This window comes from Pseudophryne corroboree, chromosome 11 (assembly GCF_028390025.1).
Source record: "Pseudophryne corroboree isolate aPseCor3 chromosome 11, aPseCor3.hap2, whole genome shotgun sequence".
Lineage (NCBI taxonomy): Eukaryota > Metazoa > Chordata > Amphibia > Anura > Myobatrachidae > Pseudophryne > Pseudophryne corroboree.
In genome coordinates this window covers 329,493,512-329,512,869 of record NC_086454.1, presented here as the reverse complement: position 1 = coordinate 329,512,869, position 19,358 = coordinate 329,493,512, and the positions used below count along the sequence as shown (strand labels likewise).

At 54.1% G+C, this 19,358-nt stretch overlaps 1 protein-coding gene across 2 annotated transcripts in view; it reads left to right on the top strand.

The window, feature by feature from the left end:
* The first annotated feature begins 7,138 nt into the window (after positions 1-7,138).
* MBTPS1 (membrane bound transcription factor peptidase, site 1) overlaps positions 7,139-19,358 on the top strand; it is a 125,148-nt gene continuing 112,928 nt past the window's right edge. Inside the window, exons 1-2 of one of the 2 annotated variants that reach the window (XM_063945741.1) lie at positions 7,139-7,272; positions 15,594-16,066. In XM_063945741.1, coding sequence (XP_063801811.1) covers positions 15,877-16,066 — 190 coding nt within the window. In that variant the 5' untranslated portion in view covers positions 7,139-7,272; positions 15,594-15,876. Of the gene's footprint in view, positions 7,273-14,500; positions 14,524-15,593; positions 16,067-19,358 lie in introns of those variants that run through there. The other variant, XM_063945742.1, reaches the window with a different exon arrangement.

The window sequence follows — 19,358 nt, the reverse complement described above, 5'->3', positions numbered from 1 at the left end:
AGCTCCTTCAAGCCAATGTCTCCACTCCTCGAAAGCCCATTTAATAGCCAGCAATTCCCGGTTACCAACATCGTAGTTGGATTCTGCAGATGAGAATTTCCTGGACATAAAGGCACAAGGATGTAACTCAAGGGAATCTGGATCCTTCTGAGAAAGGATAGCCCCTACTCCAACCTCCGAGGCATCCACCTCAACAATGAAAGGTAATTCTGGGTTGGGATGTCTAAGGACAGGGGCTGAGACAAAGGCTTGTTTCAAGGCCTGAAAAGATAACTCCGTTTCACATGACCAATTGGTAGGATCTGCTCCCTTCTTAGTAAGTGCCACAATGGGAGCAACTAGGTCAGAGAAAGAGTGAATAAATCTTCTATAGTAGTTTGCAAACCCTAAAAAGCGCTGAATTGCTTTTAAATTGGTGGGTTGCGCCCAACTAAGGATGGCTTGGAGCTTTTTTGGTTCCATTCGGAATCCCCGAGGGGAAATAATGTACCCTAAAAAGGATACTTCCGTGACATGAAATTCACACTTCTCCAGCTTGGCATATAAGTGATTTTCACGTAATCTCTTTAGCACCTGACGCACCTGGGTAACATGTTGTTCCACGGAGTCAGAATATATCAAAATATCGTCTAAATAGACCACGACGAATCTTCCCAGAAACTCACGGAGCACATCATTAATGAGATCCTGGAAAACTGCCGGAGCGTTAGATAGGCCGAATGGCATGACCAGATACTCATAGTGGCCCGACTGAGTACTAAATGCCGTTTTCCACTCATCCCCTGACCTGATTCTGATGAGGTTATATGCTCCTCTAAGATCAATCTTAGAAAAAATAACAGCCGAACGTAGCTGATCAAAGAGGACAGAGATCAGCGGCAGAGGGTAAGTATTCTTTACTGAGATCTTATTCAAAGCTCTAAAGTCAATGCAGGGTCTGAGTGAACCATCCTTCTTCTCTACGAAGAAGAAACCTGCACTTAAAGGGGATTTAGATGGCCTGATAAACCCTTTCCCAAGGCTTTCTTTCACATACTCATTCATGGCCACCGTTTCAGGACCAGACAATGCATATAACCTTCCTTTAGGCAACGTGGCACCAGGAATTAACTCAATGGCACAATCATAAGGCCTATGGGGAGGCAAAATATCCGCATTGCCCTTTGAAAACACATCAACAAAATCCTGGTATTCCCCAGGAATATGTGCGGAACTGGCGGCAGCTACTCGGATAGGAAGCGTAATACATTCTTTATCACAGATGGTACCCCATTGTAGGATCTCCCCAGACTGCCAATTAATGATGGGATTATGAAAGGCCAGCCAAGGATGACCCAGAACCACAGGAACTGCTGGACAATGGGTAAGGAAAAACTCAATTTCTTCAGAATGCAGAGCTCCCACCGAGAGCAAAACAGGAGGTGTACATAGAGAAATAACCCCATTGGATAAAGGACTCCCATCTAAACCATGCATGGTGATACACCTACCCAAGGTTAGCTGAGGAATACCTAAGGCCTTGGCCCGTGTTAAATCCATAAAGTTTCCTGCAGCTCCACTGTCCACAAAAGCAGAGACCGAGGAACAGAGGCTGCCATAGGAAACTTTAGCAGGAACCAACAGTGAATTATTTGAGGAGATGAGCTGCAGACCAAAGTGAACCCCCTCACAACTCACTTGGTCAGGAAGTTTCCCAACTTGTTTGGACAACTACGGGCAAAATGTCCCTTACCTCCGCAGTATAAACACAGACCATAATTTTGCCTCCTGGTTCTTTCTTCCGGAGACAATTTGGAGAGACCAATCTGCATAGGCTCCTCTATGTCTACAGGAATGGAAGGAACCCAGGGAGAGGACCCGACAGATGCCCCTTTTTCAGCCCTCCGCTCTCTGAGCCGACGATCTATTTTAATAGATAGCTCCATGAGGTTATCGAGGGTCTCAGGAGCGGGATACTGGAGGAGACTGTCTTTTATAGATTCAGATAAGCCGAGGCGAAACTGACTGCGCAGGGCTGGGTCATTCCAGCCACAGTCGTTCGACCAACGGCGAAACTCCGTACAATAATTCTCTGCGGGATTCCTACCCTGTCTAAGAGCACGCAACTGACTTTCTGCGGACGCCTCTCTATCAGGGTCGTCATACAATAGCCCTAAAGATTTTAAAAACGCGTCTACAGACGATAAGGCCGGATCGTCTGTCTTTAAACCAAAAGCCCAGGTCTAAGGATCCCCCTGAAGTAGAGAAATAATAATCCCAACCCGCTGAGCCTCTGTACCTGAGGTAACTGGTCTTAAACGAAAATACAGTTTGCAAGATTCTTTAAAATTAAAAAACTGTTTTCTATCCCCAGAAAAACGGTCAGGCAGATGCATTTTTGGTTCAGGGATGACCCTCGGGGAAGTCCGTAACAGATCTTCCTGTGACCTCACCCGGAGGGACAGATCCTGAACCATCTGAGTAAGTTCCTGAATCTGACTAACAAGAAGCTGGCCAGGGTTTGGTCCAACACCGGTGGGATTCATAAGGCCGACAAAAAATCTCCCAACTAAAAAGTGAAAAAATTTACTGTAAGTTTAATCTTTTCTTTTGTTGGCCGGTGATAATGTTATGATTCCTGTACTCCAGACCGGAGGAGATCTTATGGCAGGGATCTGAGTACAGGAAAACAAGCTGGTTGTGGGAGCTGGATAGCCTAGTAACCCCTGGCGCCCTAACTCCGTTGTCTCGCCCGTGTAATCAGAAATCCCCTGCGAGACTATGGTTGCTTGAGCCCATGGCAGCCGCGTTCGAAGGGCGGATTATGTCTGCCCAACCCCGATGCCCCCGCAGGTCTTAAAGGGAGACAAGGGGAAGTCCGAGACAGGGTGATAACAAGGGGCCCTCTGACTAAGCAACCAGGCCAGGGGTTACAAGCTAACTAACTAAATCAAAAGGTATGTGCGGACTAGCCGCCAGGAAAAAGGACAACCAAAGATCCACTGATCCGACACTCCTATCCGGCACCGCCGGACACCAGAGTGGATCTGTGGAAGCGGAATCCTCCGCAAAGCTCCAGAACACAATTAAACAAAATAATAAACAGAAGCGGACAAGCCGCAACACACGGCTGCGCCGCGACTCACGACACCACCAGATGTTAAAGGTGCTCGGTCAGACTCCAGGAACAGATGGTAACTTCCGAGTACAGGATCTCTGAGGACAGGAACAACCAAAAGGACCGGGACTGGGAACTCTCTGCAGCAGACACAAGCAAACAGGAAGCTATCACCGGCGTCTGTAAGAAGTCCTGAGGGTGCCTTTATTCAGGCACCCTCCAATCAAGATCCAGACAGGACAATCAAATAGAAATGCCGTGCAGCTTGCATGCTGCACGGCCAGCACATAATCAGGGTAATGAGAATAGACCCAGCAACGGGGAACGCGGCTGAACGTGGCGTCCCCGTTGCTAAGGTCAGAGCGGCTCCGTGCGCCCGGCGTCTTAGCGTTGCCAGGGAGCCGGCGGCTGAACGCGCACGGCGTCCCTGGTTGCTAGGCGCCGGGCCGCACGGCCGAGCGGACCCCGGCGCCTAACACCAACAAGGGAGAGCCACTGCCACCTTCTCCAAGACGGGTTCCTTGTCCACCTCCTTCACTGGGGAATCCTCACCCGTTGGTTCCGGCTCAGAGGAAATGGGCACATGCGAACTAACTTCAAGCAGGCCCTTCCGTTCCATTTCTCTGGTTTCCTCCTCCCATCTCTGGGCACGACCATCCGCAATCATCCGGTCTTCACTCCACGGACAATTGGGAAGCTCATGTTCCCTAGCCTCGCAGAGCGCGCACACGGGCTCTGCAGCCACCCGGTCCCAAAGTTGCTGACGAGACTCCGTCAGCTGCTTCACCGTGGCTTCGTAGTCTGTGCTGCCTTCCGTCCATGGACACTCCAGGAGCCGATGTCGGGGATCTCCACAGTTTTCACACCAGGAATCAACCTCGTCTTGGCTCAAATCTTCATCCCAGGGACAACTGTTATGCTCATGCCCGTAATTTCCGCAGAGCAAACACCAGGACTCTTTCTTTGCTTGGCCCTTCTGACGTCTTCGGTCCGCTTCCTGGACCACCTTCTTTAGGGACGTCTCTCGCCAAGTACACTCGTCGGCAAAGTGCCCCGTTTGCCGACATTTCTTGCAGGGCGTCACAGCGGCCTTCTTGCGCCCCTTCTCCCGGCGCTCTTCCTTTTCACGCTGGACCGACCGCTGCACCATCTTCAGGAGGTCTGCCCCAGACACCGTCACCCAGTCGCTCTGGTCCGCACACGTCCGGGAGTGAGTCTGTTCCGGAGCCGTCCGCAGGGAGGTCTTCTTGGTGGCGTTCCACATCGTGTCCGGTATCCGGTATCCTTGATCCTGCCGACTACGCCAAAATGTAAGAGGTGCGGCTGTGCGTGTGGTGGTGCCTGCTGCCGTGCAGGTGTAGTTTCGGTACTCACCAGGCGCCGCTCTCTCTCACCTTCAGGTACCGGAACCTTCAACGGACCTGGCAAATCTTCCATTGGACCCGGACACGATGACCTAGGAGGAAGGAGATTGCTGAGTGCTGTCCTCCTGACTGTGGACCGAAACGCCCTCCGGAGCCGAGGAAAATAGTGCTTTCGGGCTAGGTGAGGGTCATCCCAGGCGTCCGCCTCAGAGCCCGAATTTCACCTATTGGCACTCTCGCACCAGGTGGAAATTCTACCTTGCACCGGCGTGCAAGGCTCACCGCACGCCCTGAAGGAAGGGAGACAGATAGGGACGAACACAGAAGGAACACACAGACCGATGTTACTCACCGTCCTACGTCTTGTACTCCGATCTTCTCCACTTACAGGTCCCTGTAAGGAGGCAAAGAGAGAAACAGCCGTGCAGGGCCTAACTCTAACCTAGTGTGCGTCCGCTACACTAGCTGCATAACAAAGCCCTCAAATTGGCTCAAGTGTAAGTGGTGCAACACAAACTATGCACAAACTCTAAAACAACATTTTGCCCTGCACGGTAACAACACACACATCAGAGTACATCATCAAACGGTGCTGTCCCTTTAAATCCCTACCTACCGCTGGAAGGGGGTGGGCGCCACACAGCCTGCCCACCTCCTGTACACTTCCGGGGGCTCAGGTCAAGCGGACCTGCCTACCTAACACCTCAGGATGGCCTGGGCCTAGTGCCCAGTGCCACCTTTATTCACCTCGGGGCACTTATTCACTGGGCCTAGCGCCCCCTGACTGCACACAGGCCGGAGGCCTGACTTCACCCACGGGCCTAGCGCCCGCCTAACTTGTCCCTCGTTGGGTGACCTGGGCCTGGTGCCCAGGGTCACCTTATTATATCCTAATTGGCCAAAGTACACTAGGGCCTAATGCCCTCTAATGTCCCCACAGGCCTATTGCCTGGATTGCCCCCGGGCCTAGTGCCCGCCTACTGCGCCGCTTAGGTGGCTTGGGCCTAACGCCCAAACCACCGACTCAGATGGTGACCCCCAAACTCCTATCTGCGCAACAGCCTAGTGCCTGAATTGTGCCCCCCGGGCCTAATGTCCGTCCCTGGTGGTCTAGGGAGGAAAAGGGAGGGGGTGAAAGTTGCCTCACTGAGGCCTCACCTGATCCAGGGATCTCCGGCGCCCTCTTCTGCCGCTGACCCGTCCTGGCCAGCGGCGTCGCCTCCGCTCCTCCGCGTCCAGCCGTCGCTGGACATCTTCTTGCAGGAGCCCGACGTCTTCCGGCCTCTTCAGCGGCCACCGGAGCTCTTCTTCAGACGGCCGTCGTCTTCTCCTCCGTGCCGGACTCTCTTCTGCGCTCCGGCGCGCCGACTCCTCTCTCCAGGTCCCGGCTGCTTTCTTCGCGCTCTTCCGCGCGCGCGGTCTCTTTGGCTCCCGCCCGGCGTCTGACGTCAGACACCGGGGGCGGGGCCTATGACGCGGCGAGCGCCGATTGGCTCGCCGCGCCCCTCTCTGATTGGCTGCCGCTCCGGGAGCCGCGATTGGCTCCCGGAGGGCGCCAACATTTAAACTCCTCCGCAGCCTCCGGTCTGGTGCAGGGAAAAGGGTAATCCCTGCACCGGACACCCGCCGCCGCCACACACTGACAGGCGCTGGGGACAGACAAGCTGCCCCAGCGCTGCCCACAGCCAGGAACAGCAGGGGATGCAGATCCCCTGCACCCTGCCGGTCCGATGTGCCCTGGGACACGGGGCACATCTCCACATTACTCCGACTCATCTACTTCCAACACACTTGGGGCCTGATTCTGAGTAGAAACGCAAAATGATTGTTATTGCATGAAGCCGCGGGAGCCTGAATTACTACCTTATGCTAATGCGAGAATCCGTGCATCTGCAGGTAGGTAGGAAGCCCGAGTGCAGTGGACGGTACAGACGTCCGATGACGCGTTTCACATTGAATTGTGTCATTGTGCCTCGTCCATGCCTCACAGTGCCGGTAATTGTGATATTGTGTAGCGGGGCGGGGCCACAATGATGAGTTTTCATCACCATGATCCTGGCCGCAGTATGCCGGCGGGGGGTGAGCGCAACGAAGCCACAGGTTCTATTCCCACTCTATGGGTGTCGTGGTCACCTATGAGTGGGAATATTGCTGACCGTCGGGATTGTGAGCCTGCGGGATGTCGGGATCGGTCTCCTGACCGTCGGTCACACAACTACATCTCTACATAGCGACCTGTGGCAGCAACATAGCATTTACACCAGCGCTGGAGGCTCAGGGCTGCAGAGGACAGCAAGATAAGCAATACTCTATGGCCCTCCAGCTACTGTGGAACTATACCACCCAGCATGCTCTGCCACAGTCTTGCTGTTAGGGCATGTTAAAACTGTGGCAGGTCATGCTGGGATGTGTAGTTCCACTTCAGCTGGACTGCCTCAGGTTGCAGCCCACCACCCCTCATATTGCAATAGGGTTCATATCCATTATAGCTATATCTAAGTACTTCTTGTTTTACTGAGTCCTAAACTGACTTATGTTTTGCGCAAGGCATTAATAATAACCCCTATTCCTGCCCACCCGCCATCTCTCTGTGCCAGTGGTGGGTGAGGAGGAGAATATTGTGCTGAATTAATAAAGTTTTATTGAAAAAAAAAAACAACCCCCACAGATCGTGTGTAACAGCAAGTGACGGCCAGCCGGAGCCACGCCCCCTCCCCCGGCGCTTCCGCCGACGCCAGGAGCCAGGCAGGAGAAGCACAACACAAAATGGCAGCGGAGTGAGGCCGGGAGGGACCGGAGCGTCTGTGCGCGGTATGTTACTCGCCCCTATGTACATAGCGTCTCCCCGCCATGCAGTGTGCGCTGGAGAGAGCCGGTAGAGGCCCGTTCTGAGGACTGTGTCACTCTCCCCGTGTAGCAGCCTTATACAGTAACCTGATCAATGCCCTATACAGGGGGTAATGCTTATTATAGCCAGGGATGGGGAGTCATGCCGGCACCCAAGCCCAGTGCATAGAGGGGCCTACAGTCAGCTGTGTGGGAGACGGGACCCCAAGCCAGCATCTAGCTTTGGGCCGCATAGGGCCTTAAACAGGCTCTGCTAAAACTAGGGGGGTAATAAGTCTCCAGCCACATGCAGAGCCTGCAGCGCCTGTACATGGCAGGGGAGCGGACACTGCACGGGAGGGGTCCCCAGCCACATGCAGAACCTGTACATGGCAGGGGAGCGGACACTGCACGGAGGGGTTCCCAGCCATATGCAGAACCTGCAGCACCTGTACATGGCAGGGGAGCGGACACCAGCAACACGCATAACCTGCAGTGACTTACATGATAGGGGTGTGGACACTGCACGGGAGGGGACACCAGCCACATGCAGAACCTGCAGTGACTTACATGGCAGGGGAGCGGACACTGCACGGGAGGGGTCCCCAGCCACATGCAGAACCTGCAGCGCCTGTACATGGCAGGGGAGCGGACACTGCACGGGAGGGGTTCCCAGCCACATGCAGAACCTGCAGCCCCTGTACATGGCAGGGGAGTGGACACTGCACGGGAGGGGTTCCCAGCCACATGCAGAACCTGCAGCCCCTGTACATGGCAGGGGAGCGGACACTGCACGGGAGGCGCCCCCATTCACATGCAGAACCTGCAGCGCCTGTACATGGCAGGGGTGTGCACACTGCACGGGAGGGGACACCAGCAACATGCAGAACCTGCAGCGACTGTACATGGCAGGGGAGCGGACACTGCACGGAAGGGGACACCAGCAACATGCAGAACCTGCAGCGCCTGTACATGGCAGGGGAGCGGACACCAGCAACATGCAGAACCTGCAGTGACTGTACATGGCAGGGGAGCGGACACTGCACGGGAGGGGTTCCCAGCCACATGCAGAACCTGCAGCGCCTGTACATGGCAGGGGAGCGGACACTGCACGGGAGGCGTCCCCAGCCACATGCAGAACCTGCAGTGACTTACATGGTAGGGGTGTGGATACTGCACGGGAAGGGACACCAGCAACATGCAGAACCTGCAGCGCCTGTACATGGCAGGGGAGCGGACACTGCACGGGAGGGGTTCCCAGCCACATGCAGAACCTGCAGCGCCTGTACATGGCAGGGGAGCGGACACTGTACGGGAGGCTTCCCCAGCCACATGCAGAACCAGCAGTGACTGTACATGGCAGGGGAGCGGATACTGCACGGGAGGGGACACCAGCAACATGCAGAACCTGCAGCGCCTGTACATGGCAGGGGAGCGGACACTGCACGGGAGGCGTCCCCAGCCACATGCAGAACCTGCAGTGACTGTACATGGCAGGGGAGAGGACACTGCACGGGAGGGGACACCAGCAACATGCAGAACCTGCAGCGCCTGTACATGGCAGGGGAGCGGACACTGCAGGTGAGGGGACACCAGCCACATGCAGAACCTGCAGCGCCTGTACATGGCAGGGGTGCGGGCATTGCACGGGAGGAAACACCAGCAACATGCAGAACCTGCAGCGACTGTACATGGCAGGGGTGTGGACACTGCACGGGAGGGGACACCAGCAACATGCAGAACCTGCAGCGCCTGTACATGGCAGGGGTGTGGACACTGCACGGGAGGGGACACCAGCAACATGCAGAACCTGCAGCGCCTGTACATGGCAGGGGTGTGGACACTGCACGGGAGGGGACACCAGCAGCATGCAGAACCTGCTGCGCCTGTACATGGTAGGGGTGTGCACACTGCACGGGAGGGGTTCCCAGCCACATGCAGAACCTGCAGCGACTGTACATGGTAGGGGTATTGACACTGCACGGCAGGGGACACCAGCAACATGCGGAACCTGCAGCGCCTGTACATGGCAGGGGAGCGGACACTGCACGGGAGGGGTTCCCAGCCACATGTGGAACCTGCAGCGCCTGTACATGGCAGGGGAGCGGACACCAGCAACACGCATAACCTGCAGTGACTTACGTGGTAGGGGTATGGACATTGCACGGGAGGGGTTCCCAGCCACATGCAGAACCTGCAGTGACTGTACATGGTAGGGGGGTGCACACTGCACGGGAGGGGTTCCCAGCCACATGCAGAACCTGCAGTGACTGTACATGGCAGGGGAGCGGACACCAGCAACACGCATAACCTGCAGTGACTTACATGGTAGGGGTGTGGACACTGCACGGGAGGGGACACCAGCTACATGCAGAGCCTGCAGCGCCTGTACATGGCAGGGGAGCGGACACTGCACGGGAGGGGACACCAGCAACATGCAGAACCTGCAGCGCCTGTACATGGCAGGGGAGCGGACACTGCACGGGAGGGGACACCAGCAACATGCAGAACCTGCAGCGCCTGTACATGGCAGGGGAGCAGACACTGCAGGTGAGGGGACACCAGCAACATGCAGAACCTGCAGCGCCTGTACATGGCAGGGGAGCGGACACTGCACGGGTGGGGACACCAGCAACATGCGGAACCTGCAGCGCCTGTACATGGCAGGGGAGCGGACACTGCACGGGAGGGGACACCAGCAACATGCGGAACCTGCAGCGCCTGTACATGGCAGGGGAGCGGACACCAGCAACATGCAGTACCAGCAGTGACTGTACATGGCAGGGGAGCGGACACTGCACAGGAGGGGTTCCCAGCCACATGCAGAACCTGCAGCGCCTGTACATGGCAGGGGAGCGGACACTGCAGGTGAGGGGACACCAGCAACATGCAGAACCTGCAGTGACTGTACATGGCAGGGGAGCGGACACTGCACGGGAGGCGTCCCCAGCCACATGCAGAACCAGCAGTGACTGTACATGGCAGGGGAGCGGACACTGCACGGGAGGGGACACCAGCAACATGCTGAACCTGCAGCGCCTGTACATGGCAGGGGAGCGGACACCAGCAACATGCAGAACCTGCAGCGCCTGTACATGGCAGGGGAGCGGACACTGCACGGGAGGGGACACCAGCAACATGCAGAACCTGCAGCGCCTGTACATAGTGATTCATTTTAAGTTTGGAAATAAAAGTTAAATTTTAATTATTGAATAATCATTTCAAAAGAGTGCGCCACACACTAAGCCCTTCTTTTAGTGACAGGCCCACTAGTGGCTTACACTAAATTACTTCTAGAGAAAAAACACTGTAACTCAGCTTAGTGGCGCACCTTCAACCCTAATTCAATTTTACTAAGGGCCTTCCATGGTCCTGATTATTGTTTTCCTGATTGGTTGGTTTCACACTAATACCCTTCTAACAATCTCTCTATATCTGTGCATTGTCCTTTGGACCTTGTGTCCTCCCCCCAAAATAGATCTTGTACATGGCAGGGGAGCGGACACTGCAGGTGAGGGGACACCAGCCCCATGCAGAACCTGCAGCGCCTATACATGGCAGGGGTGTGCACACTGCACGGGAGGGGTTCCCAGCCACTTGCAGAACCTGCAGTGACTGTACATGGTAGGGCTGTGCACACTGCACGGGAGGGGTTCCCAGCCACATGCAGAACCTGCTGCGCCTGTACATGGTAGGGGTGTGCACACTGCACGGGAGGGGTTCCCAGCCACATGCAGAACCTGCTGCGCCTGTACATGGTAGGGGTGTGCACACTGCACGGGAGGGGTTCCCAGCCACATGCAGAACCTGCAGTGACTGTACATGGTAGGGGTGTGCACACTGCACGGGAGGGGTTCCCAGCCACATGCAGAACCTGCAGTGACTGTACATGGTAGGGCTGTGCACACTGCACGGGAGGGGTTCCCAGCCACATGCAGAACCTGCTGCGCCTGTACATGGTAGGGGTGTGCACACTGCACGGGAGGGGTTCCCAGCCACATGCAGAACCTGCTGCGCCTGTACATGGTAGGGGTGTGCACACTGCACGGGAGGGGTTCCCAGCCACATGCAGAACCTGCAGTGACTGTACATGGTAGGGCTGTGCACACTGCACGGGAGAGGGGTTCCCAGCCACATGCAGAACCTGCTGCGCCTGTACATGGTAGGGGTGTGCACACTGCACGGGAGGGGTTCCCAGCCACATGCAGAACCTGCTGCGCCTGTACATGGCAGGGGTGTGGACACTGCACGGGAGGGGACACCAGCAACATGCAGAACCTGCTACGCCTGTACATGGTAGGGGTGTGCACACTGCACGGGAGGGGTTCCCAGCCACATGCAGAACCTGCAGTGACTGTACATGGTAGGGGTGTGCACACTGCACGGGAGGGGTACCCAGCCACATGCAGAACCTGCAGTGACTGTACATGGTAGGGGTGTGTGCGCACTGCACGGGAGGGGTTCCCAGCCACATGCAGAACCTGCAGCGCCTGTACATGGCAGGGGAGCGGACACTGCACGGGAGGGGACACCAGCAACATGCGGAACCTGCAGCGCCTGTACATGGCAGGGGAGCGGACACTGCACGGGAGGGGACACCAGCAACATGCGGAACCTGCAGCGCCTGTACATGGCAGGGGAGCGGACACTGCACGGGAGGGGACACCAGCAACATGCGGAACCTGCAGCGCCTGTACATGGCAGGGGAGCGGACACTGCACGGGAGGGGACACCAGCAACATGCAGAACCTGCAGCGCCTGTACATGACGTGTGCGGGCACTGCACGGGAGGGGTGCCCAGCAACATGCAGAACCTGCAGCGCCTGTACATGGCAGGGGTGTGCACACTGCACGGGAGGGAACACCAGCAACATGCAGAACCTGCAGCGACTGTACATGGCAGGGGAGCAGACACTGCACGGGAGGGGACACCAGCAACATGCGGAACCTGCAGCGCCTGTACATGGCAGGGGAGCGGACACCAGCAACATGCAGAACCTGCAGTGACTGTAAATGGCAGGGGAGCGGACACTGCACGGGAGGGGACACCAGCAACATGCAGAACCTGCTGCGCCTGTACATGGTAGGGGTGTGCACACTGCACGGGAGGGGTTCCCAGCCACATGCAGAACCTGCAGTGACTGTACATGGTAGGGCTGTGCACACTGCACGGGAGAGGGGTTCCCAGCCACATGCAGAACCTGCTGCGCCTGTACATGGTAGGGGTGTGCACACTGCACGGGAGGGGTTCCCAGCCACATGCAGAACCTGCTGCGCCTGTACATGGCAGGGGTGTGGACACTGCACGGGAGGGGACACCAGCAACATGCAGAACCTGCTACGCCTGTACATGGTAGGGGTGTGGACACTGCACGGGAGGGGTTCCCAGCCACATGCAGAACCTGCAGTGACTGTACATGGTAGGGGTGTGCACACTGCACGGGAGGGGTTCCCAGCCACATGCAGAACCTGCAGTGACTGTACATGGTAGGGGTGTGCATACTGCACGGGAGGGGTCCCCAGCCACATGCAGAACCTGCAGTGACTGTACATGGTAGGGGTGTGCACACTGCACGGGAGGGGTTCCCAGCCACATGCAGAACCTGCAGTGACTGTACATGGTAGGGGTGTGCGCACTGCACGGGAGGGGTTCCCAGCCACATGCAGAACCTGCAGCGCCTGTACATGGCAGGGGAGCGGACACTGCACGGGAGGGGACACCAGCAACATGCGGAACCTGCAGCGCCTGTACATGGTAGGGGTGTGGACACTGCACGGGAGGGGTTCCCAGCCACATGCAGAACCTGCAGTGACTGTACATGGTAGGGGTGTGCACACTGCACGGGAGGGGTTCCCAGCCACATGCAGAACCTGCAGTGACTGTACATGGTAGGGGTGTGCATACTGCACGGGAGGGGTCCCCAGCCACATGCAGAACCTGCAGTGACTGTACATGGTAGGGGTGTGCACACTGCACGGGAGGGGTTCCCAGCCACATGCAGAACCTGCAGTGACTGTACATGGTAGGGGTGTGCGCACTGCACGGGAGGGGTTCCCAGCCACATGCAGAACCTGCAGCGCCTGTACATGGCAGGGGAGCGGACACTGCACGGGAGGGGACACCAGCAACATGCGGAACCTGCAGCGCCTGTACATGGCAGGGGAGCGGACACTGCACGGGAGGGGACACCAGCAACATGCGGAACCTGCAGCGCCTGTACATGGCAGGGGAGCGGACACTGCACGGGAGGGGACACCAGCAACATGCAGAACCTGCAGCGCCTTTACATGACGTGTGCGGGCACTGCACGAGAGGGGTGCCCAGCAACATGCAGAACCTGCAGCGCCTGTACATGGCAGGGGTGTGCACACTGCACGGGAGGGGACACCAGCAACATGCAGAACCTGCAGCGCCTGTACATGGCAGGGGAGCGGACACCAGCAACATGCAGAACCTGCAGTGACTGTACATGGCAGTGGAGCGGACACTGCACAGGAGGGGTTCCCAGCCACATGCAGAACCTGTAGTGACTTACATGGTAGGGGTGTGGATACTGCACGGGAGGGGACACCAGCAACATGCGGAACCTGCAGCGCCTGTACATGGCAGGGGAGCGGACACTGCACGGGAGGGGACACCAGCAACATAAGGAACCTGCAGCGCCTGTACATGGTAGGGGAGCGGACACTGCACGGGAGGGGACACCAGCAACATACGGAACCTGCAGCGCCTGTACATGGTAGGGGTGTGCACACTACACGGGAGGGGTTCCCAGCCACATGAAGAACCTGCAGTGACTGTACATGGCAGGGGAGCGGACACTGCACGGGAGGGGACACCAGCAACATGCAGAACCTGCAGCGCCTGTACATGGTAGGGGTGTGCACACTGCACGGGAAGGGTTCCCAGCCACATGCAGAACCTGCAGTGACTGTACATGGCTAAAGTCAACCACTTTGCTGTTATTTCTTTTGACCACATCTGCCTAATACTAAGCCATGCAGTGACCAAAGCTAGTTTTAGGTATTATCATAATGGAATTGAGATTGGTTATACTGGCCACATACCAAAGGTTTCATCAACCCTGGAGGAGATCTGGCTGCTTGGAGCGAGTGAAAAGCCTTGAGCCATTCTGGTATAACGCATGTACAGTATGCCCTTATTGGACTCCGATCTCTGTCAGGGATCTACTCTGAGGCTGGCTTTAGGCGTAGTCAGGCTTCAGCAAAGTTTGGGTGAGTCATTGGTGCCTCGGTAATACCCCTTTCAGACATAGACACCAGCTTCAACCCGTGTCGGACCCCATGACACTGAGCATGGGTTGCTGTTTGGGTTTTCTATACTTTCCCCCTGTTCGAACATGTGTGATGGACCCAGGTTATTCCCTGTTCATTACCCTTCACACCAGACCCAGGTCCTGTGGCTTACAGTGGACGCTTGGAGAAAATGTCATCTCCATGGACAACTGTCCCCACCAATTAATGTCTTTAGGCATGACCTGGTTCATACCTTTCACACATAAGCTGGGGTACTGACCTGGGTTGCAAGTCCCGGGAATAACCTGGGTCAGACCCTTACAGACACAAGCAGTATATTAGTGGGGTGGTAATGACTTTATAGGCTCACATATTAATGTTAGTGTTCACTCTAGTGTTCACTCGACGGAGGTGCTGGGCAAACCCCCAAAAGTGACGTCGCCGGCCACAGACGCTCTATAGTAGCGTCTGTGGGCCGCACCGCCCACTAAAATAACGTAGGTGTGGCCACGCCCCCTAATTTTGTGGCTGCGCCCCCGTTTCGGGTGCGCGCGTGGCTTCACCGCGCTCACATATGTCCCCGGAGTCCGGCGCCGTGCCCCTTTTCACTGCTAGAGTGAACACTAAATGTGTAAGAATAATAATGTGGTAGCAAGTAGCATTGTGGTCGATTCAATTCACTGACAGTTGAATAGCTAACTCCCGGCGCTATTCAATACAGCGACAAGTGACCCTCAATTGTCGGGAATTCTTCTCCCACCCCCCGGGGGATGAGAGAAGAAATCCGACAAAAGTGCTGCCGCCTCAAGGCTGATTCTGTCGGGAATCAGCATCGCTGCGGGGAGTTAAGTCGGAGAAGGCCCTTTCTCCCGACAATTCAACCTTTTAAGTCCGGGAGAACGGGCCTTCACCGACTTAACTTGAGCTGAATTGAATAGCGACGGGAGCTAACTCCCAGCGCTATTCAACTGTCAGTGAATTGAATCAACCCCATAGTGTGTGTGTGCCTGCTTTAGTCCTAATTGTTTTATTTTTCTTTATACTTTTAGGCTCTTTAACAGAACCATTCTCCGTGATTCTTCTGCCACGTTGCTTATACCCCCATTATGGATTGTGGATTGTGTTCATCCCACACTGAGTGAGCGAGGAGCCCGTACCACCATGGAGAAGAAACGTAGAAAGAAATGAGAGCTGTACACCCAGGCTAAGGGCCTCTGACATGTGGACTATTTTGAACCCCTAGAACTATTTGCGGTTACCCTGGTGGACGTTGTAAGTGACAAATCAGGGTACTGAGCTTACCTACATGAACACAGGCCGTGACTTCACCGTATGAAATTCGCACCGTATATTATGAACATGAGGTTTGCAAAATTTTGGCTGCAGCTGGTTGTGATTATACTGTGTCTCAAGAAGCACCACGGCAAACAGCCGGCAAATTCTTCCCACGAGCCGGAATCCTGCAACGGCTGCTCCCATCTTACTCTAAGTATGGAGTTCTCTTCAACGGTAGTGGAACATGGTGAGTTTGCTAAAGCATAGAATGCACCTTCCCACTCACTAGTTGAGTCTATTCCATCCGTAAAAATTTAAAAATGGATTACCGAGGCAAAATACAGAAAATGAAAAATAACGCGGGGAATTCAATTAAAAGCAAGTGGATGTAGCTCCAGGGTTGAGTGCTATTCTGTTGGTTGTGCGGTAAACCAGTGATTAACGATGCCTGCTCAGACCCTTCTGAGGGAGCAAACAGAAATCTGACTTAAGGTGTGTACACGCGGTACGATTTGTTTTATGATTTTGACTATATAGCCAAAATTGTAAGGAAAGTTAGTGCATATCGCCCCGTGTGTACACAGCCTGCTGTCTGGTGGGATCGGATTCGCAAGGAAGAATGACACTGCAGGCAGCCCAACATTGACTTTATCGCTGGGGCCGGGCTCGGCGCCGTCAAAAAGTCAATGTCGAGCTTGCGGCGAGTCGCGCCGTCTGTAAACACCTTTACCTAGTGCCTCTGGGCTAGTCGCGGTGTTACCGGTATCAACATCACACCCGGCACTCCATTCGGGAATTGGCGTTTACTGCTTCTAAGCCCCGTGCATTAGTCGAGGTAAGTGGTATCTCCTGACTTCAGTGATAGACCCGAAGCTGTCAGTTGAAATAGCTCCGGGCCCTTAACCTGGGAGCCACATTGCTGTTCTGGGAATTGATATTCCCCCAATAAATTTAAAGGCAGATAAATATTCAGGTCTAATGTGAAATTAAAAGGGCGTTAACTCGTTTGGTGTACTTTCAGATCTTGTATGCAATTATTGAAAACCAGCAAGATTGTTGAGTAACATAGGGAATAATGTTCATGTTATATGGAAACTTAACGTTTGCGTTAATGAGTTATGTTCTGTAGCAACCTACATATTACCTAATACAGCAGTGTGTGTTTGAGCTCTAAGGACGAGTGAGACTCATCCTCAGCATACACAGTAAAAATGTGTAGCAGTCCAAGCAGTCTCGTAAAGCCCATTGGGACACCTAAACCACAGACTGTGCACATATTCTTCTTGCCGCCTCAGTAGGTGTAGCTATAAGTAATGTCTCCCACACAGCTAACATGCGTCTAAACGCAGCAACAATTGAATTGCTCCGTTTTGCACCTCCTAATGGTAACCGTTATGGACAACAATTGAATCGCCCCCATACATTTTGTTTGATGGTGTTTGCTTTTAGTTCACGTTCTTGCTGTTCAAAAACCGTTTCCCTATTTTTGGTAGAGTTACTTTGCCGTGTCAGGTGGTGTAAGCAAGCTAATAGTATTTTTAGAGCAATAAACTTGTACTACTGTACGTCTAATTTGTGTGGGTGCTTTATAATCCAGTGATTGCTGCTGTGATGTGACTAGCCTGAAAAGTGTCCAAACAGCCTTGGTTGTGGGAGTTAATCATTTCATGGTATACCTTTACTTACTTGTGTATTTTATGGGCGAGTTGGTGTGTATCCTCAGTGAGACTCCATAATTCTATGTGAGGAACTCAATTGAATGCAGTTGACGCCATGTACCGCTCTGGAACAGCATATTGCTCCCACTAGCATCACAAGTTTTATGGGGTGCAAGGAAAAAAGGTTTTAAATTGGTATTAGGGTAACAAGTAGGTATGAGAGCAGCTGGGCATCACCGCGATGCCTGACTGCACTTGGCGTTCAACTGCATTCCCCCTGATATGTCTTGAGTGTTAGGAGGGCTGAATCTCTTGCGATCAATAAATGTTCTCGGCATGATAACCTAATGTCTCTGCTAGGTGAGAGATTTTCTGTAGGAGATCGTCCCTGTTTGGTTTTGACTCTTATGGGCCCTACACACTGCGCGATCCGCCACCGAGCTGCCCGACGGCGGGTACGGCCGAAGGGCCACCCGGCGGCGGGAGGGAAAGGGGGCAATGACGGGGGGAGTGAAGTTTCTTCACTCCCCACGTCACTCGGCTCCATAGCAGTGCAGGCAAATATGGACGAGATCGTCCATATTGGCCTGCATGCACAAGTGACGGGGCACCAGCGATGAACGAGCGCGGGGCCACGCATCGTTCATCGCTGGTGCCTCCACACTGATAGATATGAACGAGATCGTTCATATCTTTCACTCATATCGCCCAGTGTGTAGATCAGTGGTTCCCAAACTTTTTTGAATCACGGCGCCCTAGAGTATCAGAATTTTTTTCACAGCACCCCTAGGCCAAAGTTTCTTGAGATATTTAGAAATAAATATTAAATTTAAGTAAATGGTGTTTAAATGTTTTCCTTAGCTTCAGTTATGTGGTGAGGGACGGGATTTGCTACTGTTTGCCAACATATGTTATGACTGACAGCCACCAGCTCTGGTTTTACCTGTTACATTGACCATAAATAATTTGAATTGGTCCTGGACCTCCAACCCCAGGCACCCCTGCAAGTGTCCCGAGGCACCCCAGGGTGCTGCGGCACACAGTTCAACCACTGTGTTAGCGGATACTTCATGTGGCAGTGTTAGTTCTTCCTTACAGGTCATCGCACTACTACATAATGCCTTATGCTGCTGTATTTATGAAAGAGAATGGGGTTTGGCTAAGAGATTGTACGAAGTCCATCATGGTGTTTATGCAGTGTGCCTTCTTCTGAGCCTACTTCCTTCATAAGGCGGGCAGCGATTTGTAGGAAGCTGGCTAGCGAGCAAGTGCTCTACACCGGGCTTTGCTTGCATCAAGGCCAGCTTCCTGCGGTGTGACCTGGAAAGAGAGACCCCTGGAGATAATATATTGGTCTTTCCTGGCTTCCCTGTTATTGTGCAAAGTACATACGGTATTGTGAAACAATAAAGATAAAGTGGGGTATTCAATTGGTTTACGTGCAACACTAATGGGCACACAATGGAGCAGTTAAATTGTCTTTGGGCGAACGTTTAATATTGTGCTTGTTGTACTTCATGTGGGAAATACTAATGTTCTGTGGGCTGTACTCATTTAATTTGCGTCTGCCTGAGTAATTCAAGTGTTCTGAGTGCCCATTAATTATCGCGCTTGTCGTGCCCAATCAGACCGCTTTTAGCTGCATATAGCCATAGTTTTAGCAACTTTCTGCATTTGCACCCAAATGGAGCAACAATTGAATTACTCTGTTTGGTGCCCAGTAATTAGTGCCAGGTAAAGACAATTGAATGCCCCCATATTTGAATCACGGCACCCTAGAATATCAGAATTTTTTTCACGGCACCCCTAGGCCAAAAATTTCTTATTGAGAAATTTAGAAAGAAATATTACGTTAAGTAGATCGCGTTTATATGTCGTCCT